Here is a 24,304-nt window from a genome sequence, read left to right as displayed (position 1 = left end):
TTATGGAAAAAAGAAGAGAAAAGAAGTTAAGATTTGTAATATATAGATAATAGGAAAGTTAGTTAATAGTTGTGAAAATTAATGGTTACTCTATCGTCTTTTGCATTCATAATAACTTTTCTGTATTACCGGTGGGTTGTTGGATCAGCCTTCAATGTCTCACATTTAATAAATGTACGTCACACTTTCAATTGTATCAGTCGAATTTTCCTAATAATAATAAATGTTTATGCCTCTTGTTAAAATAATTACAAAAAAAAATTTATATCCACTAATATCATTTACTGCACTTTAATTTGTTGTCACAAGTCTTTTTCCATATTTTGCGGGTTACCATTTCATATTCACTTCTATTTTAGTATATTTGTGATCCATTTGAGAAAAAATTTATTCGTATTGGGTGTTTGTATTAAATTAATTTAATTTTTATTATTATGTGATTTAATGAAGTAAACCACATGTTAATTAATTAAATTTAAGTAAAATGAATTATAAATTTAAACACATGACATGCATGTATTGAATTAGTATAAACACTCCGTGCGGATAAATTTTTTCTCGATATTTAAAATATATATTGTTACTAAATAAAAATTTTAATTTTACTTTTTATACTATATGTAACACAAATGAATTTAAAATACTTCGATACATCTAATCTATCTTTAATTTCAAGCTATAAAGTTTTAAAATTAGACAATCGAATTAAAACGGGAGACTAACATACATGAGCCCTCGTTGATCACTCCGAAAATAAAATAAAATAAATAAATAAAAAGGCCACATTCCCCTTCTTTCTCTCTCTGTTTTTCCCATATATAAATCCTTTTTGTGCTCATCTCTGTTTTTGTATTTATAAATTATAGAATTTCTGTTTGCTCACTTCTTCCTATATTCAATTTAGTTCATCACCCCTGTTTCTTTTTTTCTTGAATTATGGGTGATCAGCAAATAGGAGGAGGAGCTAATGGATCAATAAGTTTGAACATTAGAGATGCTGATGATAATTTGAACAATAAAAATTGTGCTAATTCAGTATCACATCAAGATTCTTCCTCAAACTCAACTTGCAGTTTTGTCACGGTTCCCTTCATCCAAAAGGTGAGTTTTATATATTTAATGAGTTTCTAATACAAAATACAGAGTTCGAATAGAAAAAAAAATAAATTAAACTCAGTGAAACTCGTATCTGATACTCTAACTCCGTATTAATGTGCAGATCATAGCAGAGACGTTAGGGACGTATTTCTTGATATTTGCGGGGTGTGGATCAGTGGCGGTGAATGCCGATAAAGGAATGGTGACTTTTCCGGGGATATCAATAGTGTGGGGGTTGGTGGTGATGGTCATGGTTTACTCTGTTGGACACATTTCTGGTGCTCATTTTAACCCTGCTGTTACTATTGCTTTTGCATCTAACAAAAGGTTCCCTTGGAAACAGGTATTACAACTCTCATACTTTCGCTTACAAATTGATCAATCACTCATGTAAAAATACGATATCTGAGCCTAATTCAATCTTAGAAATTGATTAGGAGTGTTTAAGTTCGTATAACACAATTTGTGTTTCCGCTCTGCAACTAATATGCGACTGTTTTTAACTCATTTGAACTAAGTTCTTTGGTTTTGACATTTTGAGATATATAGATGGTGTAATTATTTAGTTAGTTTTAAGGTAAATAATATATAGGAGATAATGTCAATATACCATGTTTGTATCTACAATATCACAAAGTACAAATATCAAAATGACTCGTCACAAACGAGGGCGGAGTTAAGAGAGGCACGCAGCAGGGGTTCTTCGGTCCTTATTTTATCGAAAAATTATATTATATATCTGAGTTTGTAAAATTAACTATTATTGTTTACACCCTTTGGTTTTAATCCTGTTCTTTTTCCTTGTCACAAACATGTTTGGTATATAAATACTTTCTCTGTCCGATATTATTTGTCATGTTATATTTTTCAAAAGTTAATTTGATTAATTTTCAAAGTTAAATTAGATCACATTAAAAAAAATTATATATTCTAAAACTATATGAAAAATACTATAAATTACAATTTTTTTTGCATATTAATATAACGAAAAAATATATCTTAAAATGTTAATCAAAGTTTTTATAGTTTGATTCTAAAAATTGAAACTATGACAAACAATACAAGAAGGCGGGGATATAAAATTATATTTTAAAATAGAAAATGTAGGTTTGTACGGATTATGAATTTATTTTTCTCATTAATTATAATAATAGCTACACATTGACTCTACTGATTTGTAATTAAGATCATGACTTTTTCTTGTAAATTTTTTCAAACTTTTATTGTTCTTCAAACTAATCCGTTAGTTTTGATTAGTTGAGAACATTAAAGATATTTCAAAGTTTTTTCCTAACCTATATTAATGACCATTACAAAATCTTAGCAAGTTCCGCTAATTAATTATCTAAATTTTTATATAAAAGAATTTTTTATTTTTTTTCATGGCACGGAGTTTTAGAAAAATAAATATTAATAAGTTTTTCTTTCTTGTTCATAGGTACCTGCCTACGTGGCAGCTCAAGTGATTGGATCAACATTAGCAAGTGGGACCCTACGATTAATATTCAATGGGAAACATGATCACTTCGTTGGAACCTCACCTACTGGATCAGACGTTCAATCTCTTGTTCTCGAATTTATAATCACATTTTACCTTATGTTTGTCATTTCTGGTGTCGCAACTGATAATAGAGCCGTAAGTATTATATTTTTTAATTTATTTTTAATTTTTTAATTAGTATATTATTTGAACTTAATTAATTAAAAACTTAAGAACGAGATCTTTAATATATATCGTACGCAAAGGGTAGTCAATTATAATCATGATTAAATTAGTAAGAAGATTGTGACTTTGTTAAATAATATGAATTTATTCAATTATACGTGGACTCTTATGAATCATGATTGATTTGATTTATTTTTTGTTTGTTTGTGAATTATTAATTATTTACAGATTGGAGAACTTGCTGGTCTTGCTGTCGGGGCAACCGTATTGCTTAATGTGATGTTTGCCGGGTAATTAAGTGATTTATTTATTACTCTTTCATTATTTTAAAATGAAAACTATATAATAAAAAAAATTATCTTATTATATAGTGTGAACAAGACTCAAAATATTTGAATAAAGGGTGTTCAAATCTTTTGACCATTGCCTTGTTAGGGTTACGTACATCCTCGTGCACAAAAAATACACGGCTTTTATTTTAGAAAAAAAAAAGATTTCATTTTTTTAATTGACTTAATACATAATTTATTTATTATTTTATTTTATGTTTTTTCTAGAGTTTCACTAATAGCATGTTCGATCAAGTTCTAGGAAAAAAATCATTTTAAAAAAGTATACTTATTTTGTAAAGTTGAGGTGTTTTGTTCAAATTTTTAATAAAGAAATGTAATGTTTTTCAATAGTAGGAAAAAACTATTATTCAGAAGCTGATAAAAATCTTTATTTCTCCGGAACCTTGGTTAAGAGAAAATAGTTGGTATAATATTTACAAAATTGATTTTTTTTTGTCAAATACAAATTGTTTATTCTTTAAAAATATTTTCCATAAAGTATTTTTGATCAAAAAAATAATTGTAATAAATAAATCTATTTTGAAAGTTTGGTCAAACAAATTATAAATATCCTCAGTTATTGAAAATAAACTCTTGGGATTGTTTGGTATGAGAAATATAAGATATTCCCTTTATTCAATAGTAGTTGTCCATTGATATAGGAAATAAGAAATATTAAATAATAGGAGTAGTTTTACCAAATAATGACCTTGATTAAATATAAGTCATCTAAAAATTGAAAAGAAAGAATAGTATTTAATAGCAAGGGTAAAAATATACACAACATGATAGATAAATTATTCGTTGTTTTTATAAACCGGTCAAAATATTGTTGAATATCCCGAAATAATATAGTGGACAACCAAAAACAAAAAGAGGGTGTAATAAACCCCAGAACAAAATTCAGGACTATCTTAGCATTTTGTGAGGGATATTAATTAGTTCCGAGATTATATATCTTACTATTTATACTATAACGATGGAATACATCATACCAATACCATATATATAACAGAATAACTGATCTCATGAAATGTCTCAATCCATGCGAAAAAAACTTTGTCTATCACATCTCCGTACGAAACAACCTCTCCCTAAAATGAACTTACCTATTTGTGATGCTATTTCATATTTGTTCTTAGTTTCTATATTAAAGTGTTATGTAACATAATTTGTTGGGCTGGAGTAAACAGGCCAATATCAGGGGCATCAATGAACCCAGCAAGGAGTTTGGGCCCAGCAATAGTGTCAAGCCATTACAAAGGTTTATGGGTTTACATGTTAGGCCCAATAGGTGGGGCCATAGCTGGTGCTTGGGTCTACAACATCATCAGATTTACTGATAAGCCATTACGTGAAATTACCAAAAGTGGATCTTTTCTCAAATCCAAAACCCTACTACGTAACCCCTCCCATTAGAACTTTTTTTTTTTTTTTTAAATTTTGAGAAATAGATATAAAAAAGAAAGAAAAATATGTTGCAAATTAGTCTTGTTTAACTTTTGTACACGAAAAAAGAAGTAAAATAATCTACTCAAGTTTTAATTATGTCGATAGTGTATGTATTGTTTAAGTATTTATTTCATTTTGTTATATGAATAAGTAAGGTGTCCGTTCAGCGCCTTGATTTGAATTTGCATTGTATTAAACTCATTAAAGGGGGAAAACACTCTTTGTCGGGATTTTTTCATGCTCAGTCCTAGGCGTGACTCGAGATATCTAATTAAAGATGAAGAGATCTTATTCATTCCACCACAATCTATATTATATTCCGTTCCTGTCCTTTCCCATTACTCTTGTAGTAGTGCATGCACTACTATTTGATTTTTAAGTTGGGAAAAACTTTTTGTCTCGTTTATTAACATTAGCAAGTTTCCACCTACAATTGTTTTCTAATTTCCTTAAACTTTTTTTTTTAGTATATCTGAGAGAAACACTTCTGTGGTAAGAATGGATTGACCATCTTTAATTTGCTAATTAACTGCTGATTTGTGTATTTAGCAAGAAGCATTTTCATTGTAATATTTTTTGTTGAACTTACTTATTTTGATTCTTTTACCACATCCATACTAAGTGTACAGTAATTTGTACCTAAATATATAATTCCGTTGGAAAACATTTTGTTGGTAGCACATGCCCAAAAATGAGCCCCACCCTAATCTAAATTTGTCGAACTCTAAGTTATGTGAATACGAACGTAAAAAGCATTTAGACAAACATTGTGAAGGTAGAAGGTAGGAGCACATTTTCTAAAAAAATATTTTTCTCCGTAGCGAACGCACCCTTAGAATTTACAATTTGTGATAAATGTAAGACTGGAGAAAACTGATGGTAGCATCTAAAACTAATGTGCAACAGAATGTTCAATGCATTTCACCAAAAAGCTTTCTTCCTCTTGAAGTTGGTTGATCTCTTGTCCTCTACTGATCCACCCCAATTAACATTATTACTATACATCTCAACTTTACCATTTGAACAACTAAATTGAGCTTTGAGTATACATAGCAATTTAGTAGTTCTCAATCTACTAAAGGATTTTACAAGTTGAAAATTGAAGATATCTCATTCACATTACATCAACTTGTCTGAGTTGCAGATAATGGCATAAATAACTCTACACAAGTACCCTTCACTTTCTAACAAGTGGTTTAGTGCAACACTGTCAGGTGTATGAATGAAGTTTCACATTAAAATTGATAAGAAAAACAAGCTAAGACACATATATGGTAGTGGTACTTTTAAGGGTGTGAAGCATTATGGGAAAGCTCACTTAGCTTAAAGAAGATAATCTCACAACACATTGTAAAACACCTTGAACTGGCAAAACGCCGCAAGCACCTAATGTAACACTGAGAGTCACAAGGCAAACTAGTTGTCCATATAACATAACATGCAATTATAATACAGAAAAATGGAGCAAGTTGATGAGTAATCTTGTGTTTTCAATGCAGTTAGTGGCAGAGCTTTTAGGCACCTACTTATCGATGTTTGCTGGTTTTGCTGCCATGGTGATAAACAAAAAGATTATGATGGTTATGATCTACACTGTTGGGCCTGTTTTTGGTGCCCATTTTAACCCTGCTGTCACCGTTGCTTTTGCTTCATGTAAAAGGGTAGCATGGAGAAATGCAAGTTTCTCCATTCTCAGTTACCGAAACTACAGCAAAAAAAAACTAAACAACATTCAAAAAAAAAAAACTTAAGGATGTTTCTCCTTACTTTTTGGGCTACTCTATTTCCAGGTGCCAGCATATATGTTAGCACAAGTCGTGGGAGCAACTCTAGCAACTGTCACAGTGAGATTAATGTTCAAGGAAGAGCAACTTCAGTTTCTGAGAACAATTCTAGCTGGCTCAGATTTGTAGTCTCTTGGATTAGAATTCATGATCACTTTCTACCTCATGTTTGTTGTTGCAGGCACCGCAATGGATAAACAAGCTGTTAGTGATCACTGCTTGTTTAGATGTAAAGATCCTAGGACAGAATTTGACTTATTCTATCCTTCTCTCTGTTTACTAATGCAGGTTGGAGAACTCAATGGACATGTTATTGGAGCTGTAATCACAATTAACTCTATCCTTGCTGGGTATGCTAAATAGATAACTTCTGTTTTCCCACTAACTTTGGACCCATTTCAGAATGCATTTTTCTAGTGTTCAAAAAAATGTGTTTTCCTAAAATAGCTACAGAAAATAAACATGAGCATCTCAAAGTGGAAGAATACTTCACAGTTCAGCCTATCATCAGCAAATTGGAAGTCAAAACTAAGTGAAAAGCTACAAGAACAGGAGCATGGGGATGAACCAATATAATAACATGTTTTTCACAAATAAAACAAGTACAGGGCCAACACTCATAACTGAGTAGGGAGTAAAAGTTTCTAACGGTGTTATTTGGAGTCTTAACTCTTCTTCGTTCTCCAATTTTGCCTGACTGGGTACATTTGGCTATTGTGATGAACAGGCCTATTTCAGGGGGATCAATTAATCCAACAAGAAGTTTGGGACCAGCAATTTTATCAAATTGTTACAAGAAACAATGGATATACATTTTGGGTCCTACAGCAGGAGCTACAACTGGTATCTGGTTTTACAATGCAATGAAGTCTGTTAAGTCCTATAATGAAGTCACTAAGTTTCTTCCCTTTCTCCGAAGATTAGCCCAAAACAAAGTTTAAATGACAAATACTACTGTCCCAGTCTGAATAATCAAACACTTCTCAGGTCTAGGTTTAAATCTTTCCGCAGAAGATAAGCCCAAAAATGCTTAATAAAAAACCACTGTTCTGGTCATCTATGCAGTTCTTTGTAATCGATAGAAGCATTTGGCAGCTACTATATATTATAACTTATATGATAGATATTTGGATATCTACTGTTTAGCTAATATTTACATTATATTCTTCAATTCAGGCGCTCCATGAATCATTTTGAGGTTTTACCATAAGAAAATATTATCACGAGGCAGTAGTCTCATGACCACATGAAATTTTCCAGAACTCTGTCCAAATAGGAAATGACTATATTGCAGTATTTCTAAATGATGCTTTGCAGAAACACAAAGTAGCCGACATTTGTAAAATTCAGGACACAATGTTATACTAGTCAAAGAAACTGAAAGCTCATGAGAGGGTGTACATTTCCAGAGAAAAAATAAAAACCATTGACTATGCATACATGTTAAAATGAGTTACACTTGGGGAAAAAGAATAAACCGACAATTACCTGTTATGTACAAACAAAAAAGAAATGGCAGCATGATTCAAGAGATCAAACCATAAGCTTTTACTACCTTCCAATAGGTGCATTGTTCGGTGAACCTGTACGACTGTTTGAGTGATGCCGCAATCGTAAACTTGGAATGATAAGAGGTTTGCAGCAAAGAAGAGCGAAAAGGAATTCCATTGTAAACAATGTCATGCTAACCCACACAAATAATGTTGTCTTCCAATACCATAGCATTCTTTTAATAAAAGGAAGTTCAGACTCCAGTGTTAAAGAGGCAGTATATATTTCGGGAACTCCACCTCCAGGGTGGAATTCAGCTCGTTGCTCAATGATCACCCTCAAGCATGCAGTTGGAATGAAACCTTCAGTGAAGCCCTTTAAGTCTACCTTTAACTTTTGGGATTCTGATGTATATCCAGTGACAAGAGGGGCAGCTTTAAGAAAAGTAGAAAAAAGGCGTATAGGATTGCTTTTGAATTGCAACATACAAGGTCGCCTGGCGCTAGATAGCACTTTACCATTAGAAGTGAGGAAATCAACCCGAACCTTCAGGTGTAAGAAACAAAAGAATTAGTAAATCATTCAGGTAAGACCGGACATGTAGAAATGCATAACAAACCAACAATTCAAGAACTAGAATTATTTTGGGTCGGCAATGTAAATCTCAACATTGCTTTCCTAAAATAGGTAGAAGGCTTGAAGTTCTACCAGGAGTGAATCAATAAAATTAATTGTGCCAAGTTCTTCAATATATAGACGAAACGGACAAAATGAAACTAGAATTGGAGGGAGTATACATGTTAACTTTGTAAATAGACACTAGACAGGAGAAAGAAATTGATATCAAATACTCAAATCACCGTGAGACAAACATTTTATTCTTACAACTATTTCCCATCCGCACACCCCTGGGTCTCATTTTCTATGTGCAGCTTTTTTAAAAGTATATCAACTGAAAAATGCACTAGCTTAAAAACCTATGGCATGCCATACACAAACCAGATACGCAGTCAGCAAAATCAGATGTCTAAAGCTTATTCAAACTCCAACTTGTGCATTAGTTAAACTTATCTGGATGATAGCTGTTTATAATCATTTTGCAATAGAAAATCCTGTCTAGACTATATCCTCCATCTGAATATACAACAGAATTTGATCCTTGCAGAAAGCACCAAACATAACAAATATGGCATACATGTACACAGTCAAGCGACTTCCATAGCTGTTGGGACTAACTTTGTACGCATAAACTAAAGCAATAACTTCACAATTTGTTTTTAAAAAAAACATCTTCCCAATCAGGTCAATGAACCTATGTTGATGAACGATGGACAATAAGTTCCAAGTACAACCATTCTGTATCTAGCAGCAAAATATCCATCATGTATGAAACTGTCTTTGCGCTCATACCTGAAAAATGCCCAAATTTCTGTTGTAATCTGACTCGGGCAACATTAGGGAAACAGTAACCTGCAACTTATGATTAGGTGGGATAACTCGCACCCCATCAACCATTCCAACCTCCACTTGACTATCTACACCACAGGTCACACCTGGACTCCTTATTATCGGCACATATGCAACTGGGCTCTTTGCTGTATAATCAAAATTCAAAGGCTCGTTCATCCTGATAGGCTCTTCCACCATAATTCTTATCAAGATGCCACCCATTATAAAAGCCGATACCAGCAATCCAACCAACACAAAACAAACATACACAGACCACAAGCATCCCCATCCAAGTTGTAGCCCCAACCTCCATACTGAACTCTGCTCCTTCAACCATCTAGAAACAAATTTCAACGTATTCTCAAACACAAACCCAAAACTCCTCATAAACCTGTGTAGTACATATCGTTTCACACGCCTCATTATTTGAAATGGATCCATCACAAACATATAAGAGCAATATATTATCCATACAGGAAATGTAAACAACTTTATCATCAAACTCACAATAGTTATCAACATATTCACTTGATATCCAACAGATTTTATGACTAAATTCGCTAAATCAAACAAAATATTCGAACTTGAATCATCAATTTCTCTGAAATGTGAATTAACTTCCTCCGAATTATCGGTTTCGTCATTGTTTACATGAGTAATTACAGAATCCTCTTTCAGCAGTGAAGAATCCTCATTCGAATTATCTATTATTACACTATTTGCATTCATACCTGTTGGAATCTCCTTATTTTGTTCATCACCTATACCTTTTTGACTTTTTGTGCTCAAGTCAAGCTGCATTGAGTTCGAACTTTCTATATTGTCCAAACTTCCATTCTTATCCTTATCTTCTGCCATAAATTTCCTTGAGAAATTTATCTTTCGCTCTCTCGAATTCGAATAACTCTCGGAACTTATGAAAGGTCGAAAATTAGTCGACTCGTTACCAGAATCATTGAAAGAAAAAGGTCGCCGATGCCGGAGAGAAGACAACGGTAAATTGTCATTTTCCACGGATTGATTAAGGTTTACGTCATCCTCCGATCCGCCGGTTTCGGCGTCGGAAAATATGTCGCTGCAATCGTCGAAGGGGAATTCGTCCGCCGCATCATCAAATAAGTCTCCGTTGTTGGCTTGCTTTTTTGGTTTTGTATCTTCCATAACAAACGAAAATCAACAATTCTGGACTCTATTGTTTTGGAGTATGGGGTTTGATGATGATGATGATGATGAAGAAGAAAAAGGAAATTCAAGGGATATTGATACGCTTGCAAAATTCTGTAGCACAGAGGTTGTACTATTAGGTACAATACTTGTACATATTTTCTTTTTAAACAAAAAAAGGCTATGTAGTCTCATAACTATTCGTAAGTTTATTAATTCTGATTCTTTTAATTATGGGAAAAGAGTCAAATATGTCCCTAAACTATTCAAAAAGGTTCAGATATATCTTCCGTTAAAAGTTTGGTTCACTCATGCCCTCGCCGTCCAACTTTTGGTCCTAATATGCCCTTATGGGCCATGTTGGACATATCTAACTCATTTTTCATTTCTTTAAATGGCACATGGAATTGCCATGTCATTTTGACCTTTTAACATAACATTTATATGGAAATGAAAAGATATTCGAACTCATAAACACCTAATCCGACCCATAAATCAGCTCCTTTTAAATTTACTATCCAACCCATTTTTAACAATTTTATTTAATTTTTATTATTGCGATAAATCCCGAAAATGAGTAATTGATTAATAAAAATAGGAAAAATATAAAAAAAATATAAAATTTACGTCAAATATTCACAAATAAATATATTAACCTTAAATCTAACATTTCAATTTTTTAAATTTTATTTATTTTTTGATAAATCTCGAAAATGAGTAATTGATTAATAAAAAATATAAATTAATGCCAAAAGTTCACAAATAAATATAGTATTATTTCATTCAACAATTTTTTTAAAATTTTTATATTTTTCGGCAAATCCTCGAAATGAGTAATTTTTTAATAAAAAAAATAAAATATGAAAACAAAATAAAAAATACATGTCAAAATTCACAAATAAATATAGTAAACTTAAATTCAATAATTTCAAAAAAAAATTATTTTATATTTTTCATATTTTCCTATCTTTTATTTGTGAATTTTTTGCATAATTTTTATTATTTTTTTTTGTTAATAAACTCATTTTTGGGATTTGTCGAAAAAAATTAAAATTAAAAAAAAATTAAAATTGTTGAATTTAATGTTACTGTATTTATTTTTTAATTTTGCCGTTAATTTTATATTTTTTTCGTACTTTTTATTAATCAATTACTCATTTCGAAATTTATCGAAAAAAATAATTTTTTTTTAAAAAAATATTTAAATTGAATTTAAGGTTACTATAATTATTTATGAATTTTTGGTGTTACTTTTATACTTATTTCATATTTTCCTACTTTTTTTATTATTAATCAACTACTCATTTTCGAAATTTATCGGAAAAAAATTAAAATTAAACAAAATTGTTGAAAATTGGTCGGATTATTTATTTAAAAAGGGATTAATTTATCGGTCGAATTAGGTGTTTATGAGTTCGAATATCTTTCCATTTTCATATAAATGTTATGTGGTAAGGTCAAAATGACATGTCAATTCCGTGTGGCATTTAAATAAATGAAAAATGAGTTGGATAGGTCCAACATGACAACTAACGCCCATAAGGGCATATTTGAACCAAAAGCCAAACATTAAACGGAGGGCATATCTAGACCTTTTTTTAATAGTTTAGGGGCACATTTGACCCTTTTCCCTTTAATTATATATTTATCGATTTTGGTTTATTAAATATTCAAAAATTTATTAGATTTAGTTTTTGTTTTTTTTTTCTACACAAATATCTTAGATTTAATATTAATGATATTCTTTGTAAAGTTAGATCTTTTAACTCTTTAATATAAGTTTTAATTTTATTGAATTGAGGCTAAAATGAAGCATATAATTATTGCTAATGACTTGAATATATTGTGTTCTCTTGCTTGGCAATTAACGGTTGGCAATTAACACAAATATTTTTAGTTTTAATTTTTCATATAAAAGAATAATAAGAGACTTTGATATTATTTATTAATTTTCGCTATGCAAAATAAAATGAATAAAACAATAAAATCGATGTATTAGAAAAAACTAAAAAAAAAGTTACAAATCTACTATTTTATAAATTTCAATTTCTGAAAAAAATTAAATAAATTTCCTTTAGTAAAATTGTTGGAGTTCAAATTTTGAATTTAACAAGCAATATATAATTTAAGTTAAATATTTTCAAATGATTAGTAGCAATAATCTGTTTCATTCTATTATCCGTTGAATAAAAATTATGACTTATGTTTCTCGAGACGGGACTCCGTTAATATAAAACCTTGGTTATTTGCATAAAAAAATGAATAGAAACCAAACATGAGAAGTTTTAAAATACTTAAAGGATATAAACTAGTAAATGTATAATTAAGAGATTAAATCCGATAAAAATATAGTTAAGAGATCAAATTTGATAAATTTTTGAATAATTGAAAGACTAAATCTAACAAATATACAGTTAAGAAACCATTTTAGACCTACTACCATAGTTAAGGAACTTTATGAGTTTTTTTTTTTGTGTGAAGTTACAATGACAAAGGTCACGGTTTGAGTCCTCCACCGAGGAATCGCCTTGGTTAAATAACGTTTAACAGTGGAATCGCCTTGATTAAGTAACGTTTACGCCAATATGAGACATTCACGCAAATTCGAATTTAGTGAGCTCTAATGCCAAACCTTGCATGTGGTTGTTCTTGGTGCTTTTTGAGATGACGTGTTGCATTCTTGATTTTGAGTTCTGGAACTTCTTAATTTTGTATGTCCAATGCAAATTCAAATTAGCTCTTCATTATATGTAGCCTAAGCAACCTCTTGATACAATCCAAAATATTAGTACATGTTTGCTCCAATACAACTTTTGTTACAAAACATGGTGAAAGACCAATTAAAATACAACCCTCAAACTCAGTACAATTAGATTTGATATAATCATCTTCTCAGATATCTGGATTGATTTTATTTCAAACAAATACAGCAGATGCACTAGCTCATCCATGGTAACCATTACACATTACTGTTTTTTCTTCCCAAGTGTGTTTGATTCAACACTTGGAAGGAAAAAAATCAGAGTGCAGGTAATATAGAGCTTCAAACCCCCTCAACAAAACTAATAAACGACCTCAGCTGCAATGCTCAATAATTATTCTTTCATGCAAACAAATAGAGAGATCATCTTGAGTGTGATACTTGTCTCGCTTCTATGTCCTGTAGTCTGAGGGTTACAGCCCTCTTGTGGGCATCCAGACCCTCAACTTCGGCCATTTTCTCTACGTAAGGACCAAGATTCCTCAGCCCTTCTTCTGTCAAAGACTGCACAGTGATGTACTTCAAGAAAGAGTCCAAAGAGACCCCACCATACATCCGTGCATACCCATAAGTTGGAAGAACATGGTTAGTTCCACTTGCGTAATCTCCTACACTCTCAGGTGTCCACTTTCCCATAAATACAGAACCTGCAAGTAGTCAGAGTAGATTATTTATATGTTAAGATTAACCAAAGGGAAGCATGGTTGATCAGTAGTAAGTTGCTAATTGATGGTAAAATATGAACCTCCAAGGCTCCAACCCTACTTTCCAGTTACCTGGTATTACATACGAACACTGAAGACATCATTTGCCTCATCTATGCTACTGTAATGTAAATCAAGATTTCTTTAAGCCCAGAGAAAAATATGGTATGTCAACTACCAAAGCGAAATATTAGAGCTTATTCCAGCCACCATCCGAAGTGAAAATATTAGAGCTTATCCTAGAAACTCAAGCTGACTGACCACTATGCGGAAAAAAGAAGAGGCTAGTCAACTACCCGTGCATGAATATCTTCTAAAAAAAAGAGAAACGGAATAATTTAAGAAAAATGCAAGCACTTCAAAGGATCACTAGTGAAGTTTCTTATCCGGCTCGCTAATAGCCAGCCATCATGAACCTTCTATTTGTCATCTTGAGGGCTAAATCATACAGTTCAAGGAATAAAAAGAAGAAAAAACTATCGATCTCATACAGTTCAATACAGCCTAAAACCCCTAAAATTAACCAGCTGGATGATGAGACAAGGGGAGAAAAAGAAAATGAAACAGAAATCTCAAGTAAAGAAAGAAGGCTGTTAAATCATATGGAGAAGTTTTGTTCTAAGGAGGATGACAAAAGGCTGGGCGGAAACTCACATAAGAAATTCAGGAAGATAGGAAGAATAAAAATGAACATATTATCCACTATATATCTCGCCTTAACGTGGCAAAAAAACCAAGAGAAGCTTGTGGATCATATTTCAGATATGCATAAACAATCAGCAGCCCAATAAGCCCAAAAACACCAACAGAAGATTGGATATGCCAAATGGAAAAAGAGAACCTTAGCAAGTGCATGCCTCTAAAGTACCTGCATTCTCAATTAAATTTTCCCACTTCTCAGCTTCATCCACATTGATTATCAGATGCTCAGGTGCATACATGTTTGAGAAGGAAATTGCCTGGACAAGATTGTGATTTAAGTCTAAGAGAAAAGGCTGTAGCTGACAGAAATTTATAAGGAATATTGCATTCACATATATGATGTAATTGATTATTTATATTATGTTCAGGCAGAATTATTTTATGACAGCAAGTATACATCCAACTCTGTGCAAATTGCTGCCAACCAAGATCAACAAATAACAAACATACCTCCAGCATATCCCGTGCTAACACAGTGAAGCTGTGGCTTAGTGCCTTAAGTGCAAATTCTCCCCTTGGAAGTGCTTGACATTGCTTCATGATTTCCTCTTGAATGGCATTTAGATCAACACCATCCCCAGCAATAACCAGTACGACTTGGCTATCTGGCCCATGCTCCGCCTGAAAAAATGCATTTGAGGTGATAAGAATAAATAGAGGTAGCCCAGTCTTTGCCACAATGATAGATAGGAATTGATGGAAGTTCCAGTTTAATCTATTAACAGTTGATCTTCTTCACTGTGAATAGCTTAAATTTTCTCTTATTTTAATCTCAGAAGAGACATAAGCTGTCCCAATGTGAAATACAAGAGCACTTGATTCAGACACAGAAAGTATGAATGGAAACTTGATCAAGCAGTGAAAATGGAGCTGATACCTGTGAAAGTAAATCTGCTGCCACATGGACAGGACTGGAATGCTTGTCAGCTATAACAAGGACTTCAGAAGGCCCAGCAGGCATGTCAATTGAAACCATCGCTTCGCTGTTCTGTTGAGAGAGACTATTACTTAGCAAAAGGCAATTTTAAGTGAAGACATTAGTCTTCGCAGCGTATTTATTACGAGTGACATTTATCTACACTGCAAATATCCCTAACCTAAGATTGTCTCTTACTTGAAACCAATACCTGCAGAATCATTTTTGCAGCAGTGACATACTGGTTTCCAGGCCCATATATCTTCTCAACCTGGCATAGATGGCAATGTACATAATGCTTCCCCTTTTATATTATCAAAGAAAGAAGAGGAAAGTTCGATTGTAAAGTGATCCAAAGGACAATAAGAATGGAAACCAACTTCATTAAAGTATACAAGGCAACCACAGGATTGAGGATTCAAGGACATTGAGGGTAGAAGCTTTACAGATGTATAAGGAACAGATCAATGTTTATGTGCTTGTACAATCCATGATTACTTTTCTTTGTAAGAAATATTGTCAATGTACCAATAAGGGTCAATAGCATACACTGTACATAGGGGCATCTTACTTGATATCTATCCTGAGAAGTGAATGTAACCCTAATAAAATATAACTTTCAGCCAAGTACCAGAGAACTTTTTTAGAAAAAACAAAAGGCATATTCTCAAATACTCGAAAAAACTTTTTCTGTATTTTATGGGATAAAACTGCCCCTAAACCACTGCAGAAAAAAAAGAAGACTTTCCTGAGTAATATCAGACTGGACCTGCTTGCCTCCCCAGCCTAAATTCTTCTATTCTCGTTCTCTTGTGCTTTTGACTAAAACCAATAGTACTAACTAGCCTTCTTAGTCCCATCCTTGATTTATTAAGCCTTAATTAGATTTGCTCAACACAAAAAAAGTAGTTTTCTTTTTCGGTATCTAACTAAGAAAAACTCCTTCACCTGGATTCTAATCCTAATAATAATAACAATGACTTACAGATGGTGTTCATCGACCTAGCAAAAAAATCACACATGCTTTGATGGTATATCAAGTTATCAACTCCTACCCAATCTCTAAAGACAATGTTTAGTCAAGTTGTTTAGTTGGAATTTCTTTCACATGTTAATAGGATTGACATGTTTCTGGACTTTGTTCACTCCTTAGTTCTAGCTTAGATTACTTGTACCAGTGCTGAAATGTTTCTTCCCTTCTGTACTGAAGCTAACTGGTTATACCTTTGTAATTTGGCATCTTCTTGATGTCCACACAATGATAAATCTCTTACTTTATACAAAAAGGAAAAGGAACACTTCAGAAATATAATATGTGTCTAGTGTCTACTCAAGCCAGGATTTATTGTCTGAATGTACTCGTGTTAATTACATTATTCTGTGTCTCATGCGTAAACTCAGCAAAACGATAGAAGTATACTAGTGCTTGTATGATACAATATGCCAGGTTTCAATTCCTTAAGGTGAAAGTAGTACCTTTGGGCATGATTCAGTGCCCCAGGCCATTGCAGAAATTGCCTGTGGGATTTAAGAAAGTTACAGTAAGTGTCCCAGTAAGTAAAAGGTGTTTGCAAAAATTAAGAAACTAACTGAAAATGATTCAGACGCAACATCGGCTGATGAATGCAAGATCAAGGAAGCATATTATCATATACCTGAGCACCTCCAGCTTTAAGGATGTGGGTCACACCCGCTTTTTTGGCACAATAAAGCACTTCCTACAAGAAAGGCATCCAAATAAATGGTGACTGATACTTTTAAGTCATACTAAAAAAGTGAGATGGTAAGCAAGTACCTTGCAAATGCTGCCATCCCGAGAAGGTGGAGTTGCAAGTACAACTGTTTTACATCCAGCAATTTGTGCTGGCTGGCCAAAGGGAAAAATTGATAATTTTGTACTTAGGGAATTAGCATTGAAAGAATGATTAATAAGAGCAGAAAATTAACACGAAAAATTGAATCACCATACAACTGAAAGCATCAGAGCTGTAGAAGGTAAAACAGCAGTTCCACCAGGAACATAAAGCCCTACAGAGGCAATGCTCCTAGCGACACGTTTACATCTGACCCCCTGACAAAGTAGGAAATACAGAAGTTAAAAGGAAAAATAAAAGTATAAAGATAATGTTGTTATATAAGGCCACACAACTAAGATCAATCCTGTATAATATCCACAAAACTTACATGCATGTTCTCAACAACTTTCTCAACAGGCTTTTGAGCAGCATGAAAGGCATATATGTTGTTATATGCCACATCAAATGCTTCGCGAACAGATGAATCGAGCTGAGTCAAATAAAGAAGCAATTAGATCGAAATTTAAAAAAGCTGAAATCATTTGTCTTTCAAGAAAATTATTCTGAGAACAGCATACTCTCTTCAATCATACCTCGGGATCTGGAAGCTCACTGACATCTTCAACTATCTTATCCAGTACAACTTTGTCAAACCGCGATGTGTAACTGAGCATTACAGATATCAAATAAAGTAACATCAATTCAACAAGACAGACTAACTATATTGGCAAAATTTAATTTCACATGGAACTATTAACTCCAAAATAATGATAAGTGATCTAAACTAGGGGATATTCTGAAGGTTTGGAATTACTCTGTCCATCAAACTAAAAAGAAAAGTCAACTAAAGTAGATAGAATCAATTACAGAAACATTAGAAACACGCTCCAAAGATACTTGTTATTAGCTTTAATTAATGAAAGAAAGTGTAACTAAGAAGTTGACACAATGTCCAGTGTTCTCAAAGGGAACTTAAAATGGAGAGAGAGAGAGAGAGAGAAAGGGAGGGTGTCTGATACGGCAATATAGAATCATTAATCTTTTTTATTTTATGTTTAGGCTAACAGTTGCAAAGACACAAAGGTCATCCAGTTGGATTTTCTATGTGGAACCTTGTCATATTTTTGGACTTTTCATTTTTAAAAACACTGTACCAGAGATTGAAATGTGGAGCATGATAAACCTCATCTTTATGCCACTTACTATTTCCATCATTTTGGTCCGTGCAATAAGAATGAGGACACACAACATAATATGTTAGGAGGGATGCCCTTTACATCATTCATTAATATTACACAAATTGTTTATATATGCTATGATAGTCTAGCACCTCCACATGGAGCATTTCTTTGGTATTTTCTATGGATCAATAACACCTGTTCTGCATGGTTTTTTTCCTTAAATCATCAAAGATAAACTCATATCTGCAGTCTTATGGAAAGGGAAAGGGGAAATGGGCATTTTGATATAGCAGATACAGGATAAGATTTGTTGATGAAACAAATACAGTAAGTCATAAATATAAAACAAGCACTAACTCTTTAACTGCAGCATCACCTCTATTACGAACATCGTCAACAATGGGTTGAACCTGATACAATTCATTCAACATTCAAAACAAGTCAACTAAATTGAATTGTAAATATGTAAGTTTAAGGGGGATAAATGATTTAGTTCAAGAAGCATTGGTAACTCACTGTGCCGAAAATGGAGGAGAAATCAATGCGAGGACGAGCCTTGAGGCTGTCAACCTCAGAGGTTGTAAGCTCCGATAACTTATACGACTTCATTGAGCACCTAATTGACTTACGAATTAACCCTGTTAATAACCATCAAAAACAATATGACACATTAACCCCAACAGTAAATCTCTAGGAAGACACGTTTAATATAAAGCATAGAACTTTGCAATGGTTTTCACCAATAAGAACAATTACAAGCAACCAATTAAAAGTTCTGCGAAAAATGCCATGCACAAATGCAAACAACATTCTGCAAAAGAAGGAACTTCTGAAAGTAATACCTGCAGGTAGATAAGAATATTTCCGATAAAATACAGTATTGCGTGTAGGAATTGCCCGAAGATTACTAGCCAAGCTACAGGACCTACTCAATGATAGAATGTTGCAGTCCATCAATGTTCTGACAGCAAACCAAGATTAGACTATGCTGTCTAAAATATGATAAAATTCAAAGTTGTTTCTAGAGCTTAATTATTTTTTTCTGATAAGAGAAACGATTAGAAAATCCTTGAAAATCAGAGAATTGATTGGTATATGAAGCAGACACACAAAAAAAGCATTTGGAGAAAGGATTAGAAATTTTCACTAATGAGGAAGAAAGAGGGCTTAACCTACAATTATACGTCGTCGCCGGAGAAAGATGAAGAGTTAAGCAGATCGTCGCCGGCGGTGTCACAGCAGAGTGAGTTGTGTACTTTGTGGTGGTGGTTCAATTGACTATTGGGAAGTAGAAACCCAGGTTGGAAATGGCGGGCCGAAATTAATTTGGGAAGAAATAACTTGGGCTTGTAATTTGGAAGATTAATGGGCCCAATTAATTGCACAAAGTGCTAAACACTTGGACAAGTGGCTTGGCGCAATGGAAAGCTCAAATTTTTTTTTATATAAAATGTGAATATAATAAATAACGGAAAAATAATAGATTCTTTTCGATGGGCTCTATGATCATTTTAAATTATCGAACATGTTCATTTGATAATAACGGGAGTTGTTTGGATAATAAACATTAAAAAAAAAAATATATATATATATATATATATATATATTTATGTTCCACATACATCTTTTTTTCTCTCTAATAAAATAAGTATTTATTACTCCCTCTGTCCTTTTCTATTTGTCCACTTTTGAATTGACACATCTATTAAGAAAATAATTAATGACGTAGCAAATTTACTATTTTACCCTTGTTAATTATAAAGTGGTGAAATGTTCTATATTTTTCAAAGTAATTAATCATTTAATTGTAGATATAATAGGTAAAAAAAATTATCATTTCTTGAATTATCAAAATAACAAATAATTAAAAATAATTATAAAAAAATAATAATAATTAGGGACAGATATATTATACGTAATAGGTTATGAAAAATAACATCTTTCTTTTTGTTTCTCTTGATAAAACGAAGTCATCAATGATCAAACACTCAACCTAATCAATAAAAAAAATATGTGATTCGTAAACTTGGGACTTGAGACAACACATGCTACAAAGTTTGGTAAAGAGTCATTCTCAAGATGCGAAATATTTTTATGGCTTGATTGTGGCTTTTTGGATATGGTCTATTGTATTCCTACATATTAAATTTAATATAAGGTGTAATTTAATTAATATAATTTTATTATATTAAGAATATCAAAAGTTTATATAATTTTTTAATTGAATAAAATTGAATAATTATTAAGCGCAAAATTGAAGAAAGAAAATGACTACTTATTTATTGATTGTTTAAATTGATGATTAAACTTGGACATTTATTTTTAGTATACCTGTTAAATAATTATGAGTTTTTGTTAGATACATCTTTAAACTATACCCCAAACGTAAACTACATTCTTAAGGTATCATTCTCAGCAGACAACATCCTTCAAGTATTTGAAAGTGAACAATTTTCATCCTTCTATTTGAATTATCATAAAAATCAAGTCATTCCTTCGTGATTATTATTTTCAGGTATACAAAAAATACTATCGTGAAATTTTTCAGTAATTGAGTTTAGCATTATGCAAAATATTTTAATTTGATAGTTTTTCATTTACTTATCATGTAATTTAGATATTAAAAATATATTATTAGTCGAATATTTAGATATCGATATTACATTAAAAAAATTATACTTTCAAACAAAAAATATTATTGAAGTTTTTCTTCTATTTGGAATCGATATGTTTCTTCTCAATTGAATATGCTAGAAGCGGCGTTTGTTGAAGACTTTTGCTTCTAATAATAATGTAGAATTAAACTCGAATACAAGACATAATCAATATTTTGATCACTTCAATAGCAGAATGACCTAAAAGTTTATTGATCAAAATATAGTAACTCTCTCTATCCCAATTTATTTGTCCATATTTCCTTTTTTAGATGTCCCTATTTACTTGTCTATTTTGACAAATCAAGAAAGGACAATTTTTTTTCCTATTATACTCTCATTTAAACTTCTTGAAAATTTCATAGTTTTAATTCATCCTTTTTGAAATCATATTTATTTAGGGTAAAATTGTAACTTCACTATGTTTATTATTATCATCATAAATATATGTGTCTTTTATAAAGTGGACAACTAAATAGGAAAAATAGAGTATTTTTTTGAAAAAGTAAAGATAACTACTAAGCTCCTCCTTCTTTCCGTTACTACATGAGAAAAAGAGCAAATCATAAATCATTACACCTTTCAAATATTTTTTTTGTTTTAGTAAGTAATGATTTCTAAGATTTTTAATATTTTTTTCGAAAATTTTTATAGCAATTAATGAAATTATCTAGGAAAACTTTGTTGATAATCACGTAAACTGCTCATATTTTTGTAGGATCGAATAGTTTTTTTGATGATATCTATTAGAAGGATGAAAATTGTTCACTATTAAATACTTGAAGGATATTTTCTGCTAAGAATAGTATTTTAAGGATGTAATTTAAGTTTGAGATATAATTTAAGGTTATTTTTGGCCAAAAACTCAACAATTATAGACAGAGGGAGTAATTAATAATGACCTTTTGACAAAAAAAACATATAATTCGCATCAACAAAATTCTATGCGAAAATACGACTTCCAAATAATTGAAAACTATTATTTCCTTTGTCAAATTATATTAATTCGATATTTCAAATAATAAATCTAGATATTTAAAAATTATACGAAAATATTGTAATAACATTTTTTTGCATATCAATGTGATGAAAAAATATCATAAGATGTTAATCAAAATTATTATCATTTGACCCTTAAAAAAGAAACTATTATAATTAAAAGTGGACGAAGAGAATAATATTGAAGTTACCTTAGATTCTTAAAAATGATGAGGCATGTAAATAATAAAAAAAAGATATGCAAATTTAGCATGCAATCTGGTATATTACCCAACAAAGTAAAAACAATTATATTTATGATGATTGCAGGATAGTGCCGATTGAAGTTTTCGTAAGGGCGGAATAAATATAAAATATTGTGTTAGATATATATGGAGTTGAACGGGATAAAATCTATACGAATTCATTTTGTATGATTTCACTTATCTTGCACGCTTCACTTGATTCAAATAAATATAACTTAATTTATAAAATTTATCTTTTGCAATTGAATTACTATGTATGATAAACTTAGATTATATATTTTTAAAAGGGATAATGCACAAGTACCCCTCAATTTATGTCCGAAATTTTAGAGACACACTTATACCCTATTACCCCCTGAACTTATTTTATTAATAATTTTCCACCCCTTTTTGGTCTACGTGACACTATCTTGTGGGTCTAATGCTGGTTGATTTTTTTTCAAACTAGTACCACGTAGGTCAAAAAGAGGTAGAAAATTATTTATAAAATAAGTTTAGAGGGTAATAAGACCTTAATATAGTATAAGTATATCTCTGATATTTTGGATATAGGTTGAGGGGTACTTTATCTTATATTACAGTCAACTCATTTGGTCTAAGTCAAAAGATGAAGTAGCTCAAATATGGTCTCTGAAAATTATATTCAACTCTTTCACTTATTTATCTATAATAGGTGCTCGCGCTCTATATGTATACTTTTAAAACTATCACAACTTAATTAATTCTAGAAAACGATTAAAGAGAGCCGGTGGAATAATAGGAGTCCGGAGTCTAAAGGGTACAAAATATTAATAAAAATTCTAAAACGGTATATAAAAATTTATATTAACCAAAACGGTAAAATCGCTACACCAACAGTGACTTATCCTACCGAAAAAAGCAAAATCGCTGCCGATTTTGCAAAAACTAATTTTTTTCTTTTAAAAAAAATGAAATCGCTGCCTAAGCAGCAATTTATAGAAGAAAAAAAAATAGGAAATCGCTGCCCCAACAACGATTTTTCAAAAAAAAAATTAAAAAAATGAGCAGCGATTTCTTAAAAGAAAAAATTTTAAAAAAATTAAGGAAATCGCTTCTCCCAGCAGCGATTTCATAATTTTTTTAAAAAAAATATTAAGCAGCGATTTAAAAATAAGAAATAAAAAATTTGAAATTGCTGCCCCTGCAACGATTTCCTTAATTTTTTTTAAAATATTTTTTTATGAAATCGCTGCTGGGAGCAGCAATTTATTCATATATTTTTTTTTGAAAAATCGCTGCTGGGGCAGCGATTTCTTTTTTTGTAAAAGAAAAAATCAGATTTTGCAAAATCGTTGTAGAGGCAACGATTTTGCTTTTTTCGGTGGGGTAAGTCGTTATTGGTGCAACGATTTTACCGTTTTAGTTAATATAAAATTTTATATACCGTTTTAGAATTTTTATTAATATTTTGTACCCTTTAGATTCCAAACTCGGAATAATAGCAGCCTCAGCAATCATTTTAAAGTACAAATATATTTTAATAATCTTATTGAAACATGATTAATTAGGAAAAATAGATTTGCTTGTACAAAGAGCTATCTAGGAAACAAAGTCAACAATAGGATGTTGTGCTGATTAGTACTACAATTATATATTATAAGCTTTTTGGTTAGAAACAACAGCACTCCAATAGTCCAATACATAAATCTTATTACTATAAAATATACTCTATTATTAACTTATGCTACCTAACTTTTCTTATAGTCAAACTTTTATCATTGCTTTCATATTTACTAGTCTTTTTGACTAATTAAACATTTTTTTTATATACGAAAAGTTTCCTACTATAAGTGTTAGTAGCATTTTGTTTTCTTTTAATATCCCTATATGGACTTTTTACGTATTAATTATAGCCAAAATTGATTAGCTTAATTAAGCAAATTAAATGA

At 31.5% G+C, this 24,304-nt stretch overlaps 4 protein-coding genes across 6 annotated transcripts; 2 read left to right on the top strand and 2 right to left on the bottom strand.

The window, feature by feature from the left end:
- The first annotated feature begins 805 nt into the window (after positions 1 to 805).
- On the top strand, positions 806 to 4,776 carry LOC101254354 (aquaporin NIP1-1-like). The gene is made up of 5 exons (NM_001287775.2): positions 806 to 1,101; positions 1,220 to 1,441; positions 2,537 to 2,734; positions 2,993 to 3,054; positions 4,290 to 4,776. The coding sequence occupies exons 1-5, from the start codon at positions 937 to 939 to the stop codon at positions 4,513 to 4,515; spliced, it is 873 nt and encodes a 290-aa protein (NP_001274704.1). The 5' UTR covers positions 806 to 936; the 3' UTR covers positions 4,516 to 4,776.
- Positions 4,777 to 6,041: 1,265 nt separating this feature from the next.
- LOC104645870 (aquaporin NIP1-1-like) lies at positions 6,042 to 7,273 on the top strand. The gene is made up of 4 exons (XM_019212050.1): positions 6,042 to 6,228; positions 6,339 to 6,499; positions 6,621 to 6,682; positions 7,060 to 7,273. The coding sequence occupies exons 1-4, from the start codon at positions 6,042 to 6,044 to the stop codon at positions 7,271 to 7,273; spliced, it is 624 nt and encodes a 207-aa protein (XP_019067595.1).
- Positions 7,274 to 7,668: 395 nt separating this feature from the next.
- LOC101250183 (seipin-2) lies at positions 7,669 to 10,848 on the bottom strand. Its single transcript, XM_004233003.5, has 2 exons — positions 9,234 to 10,848; positions 7,669 to 8,369 (listed from the first exon to the last, which is right to left on the bottom strand). Exons 1-2 carry the CDS (start codon positions 10,431 to 10,433, stop codon positions 7,884 to 7,886), a joined length of 1,686 nt encoding a protein of 561 aa, XP_004233051.1. The 5' UTR covers positions 10,434 to 10,848; the 3' UTR covers positions 7,669 to 7,883.
- Positions 10,849 to 13,157: 2,309 nt separating this feature from the next.
- On the bottom strand, positions 13,158 to 19,798 carry LOC101243855 (histidinol dehydrogenase). Of its 3 annotated transcripts, none has more exons than NM_001321750.1 (15): positions 19,673 to 19,798; positions 19,339 to 19,457; positions 19,013 to 19,134; positions 18,854 to 18,906; positions 17,909 to 17,981; positions 17,704 to 17,805; positions 17,489 to 17,590; positions 17,315 to 17,386; positions 17,175 to 17,237; positions 16,996 to 17,037; positions 15,731 to 15,790; positions 15,481 to 15,591; positions 15,054 to 15,224; positions 14,770 to 14,860; positions 13,158 to 13,844 (listed from the first exon to the last, which is right to left on the bottom strand). In NM_001321750.1, exons 2-15 carry the CDS (start codon positions 19,448 to 19,450, stop codon positions 13,561 to 13,563), a joined length of 1,458 nt encoding a protein of 485 aa, NP_001308679.1. In that variant the 5' UTR covers positions 19,451 to 19,457; positions 19,673 to 19,798; the 3' UTR covers positions 13,158 to 13,560. The 3 variants fall into 3 exon arrangements, with proteins under 3 accessions (NP_001308679.1, NP_001308680.1, NP_001308681.1); NM_001321751.1 differs by having other exon boundaries at positions 19,339 to 19,421; NM_001321752.1 differs by lacking the exon at positions 19,339 to 19,457.
- Between the last annotated feature and the right edge of the window lie 4,506 nt (positions 19,799 to 24,304).

The sequence above is a fragment of the Solanum lycopersicum genome, chromosome 2 (assembly GCF_036512215.1).
Source record: "Solanum lycopersicum chromosome 2, SLM_r2.1".
Lineage (NCBI taxonomy): Eukaryota > Viridiplantae > Streptophyta > Magnoliopsida > Solanales > Solanaceae > Solanum > Solanum lycopersicum.
The sequence above is the reverse complement of the archived record's forward strand: the minus strand, read 5'-3'. Positions and strand labels throughout refer to the sequence as shown.

Coding starts and splice junctions, on each gene's coding strand:
- LOC101243855 (NM_001321750.1), bottom strand. CDS start 19,450: ATGGACTGCAACATTCTATCATTGAGTAGGTCCTGTAGCTTGGCTAGT. Junction 17,238..17,314: donor GGGATGGCAGCATTTGCAAG/GTACTTGCTTAC, acceptor CCTTTCTTGTAG/GAAGTGCTTTATTGTGCCAA. Junction 15,225..15,480: donor CAGCAGATTTACTTTCACAG/GTATCAGCTCCA, acceptor GCATTTTTTCAG/GCGGAGCATGGGCCAGATAG.
- LOC104645870 (XM_019212050.1), top strand. CDS start 6,042: ATGCAGTTAGTGGCAGAGCTTTTAGGCACCTACTTATCGATGTTTGCT. Junction 6,229..6,338: donor GGTAGCATGGAGAAATGCAA/GTTTCTCCATTC, acceptor CTCTATTTCCAG/GTGCCAGCATATATGTTAGC. Junction 6,500..6,620: donor ATGATCACTTTCTACCTCAT/GTTTGTTGTTGC, acceptor TTACTAATGCAG/GTTGGAGAACTCAATGGACA.
- LOC101250183 (XM_004233003.5), bottom strand. CDS start 10,433: ATGGAAGATACAAAACCAAAAAAGCAAGCCAACAACGGAGACTTATTT. Junction 8,370..9,233: donor GAAATTTGGGCATTTTTCAG/GTATGAGCGCAA, acceptor TTACACCTGAAG/GTTCGGGTTGATTTCCTCAC.
- LOC101254354 (NM_001287775.2), top strand. CDS start 937: ATGGGTGATCAGCAAATAGGAGGAGGAGCTAATGGATCAATAAGTTTG. Junction 2,735..2,992: donor TCGCAACTGATAATAGAGCC/GTAAGTATTATA, acceptor AATTATTTACAG/ATTGGAGAACTTGCTGGTCT. Junction 3,055..4,289: donor CTTAATGTGATGTTTGCCGG/GTAATTAAGTGA, acceptor TGGAGTAAACAG/GCCAATATCAGGGGCATCAA.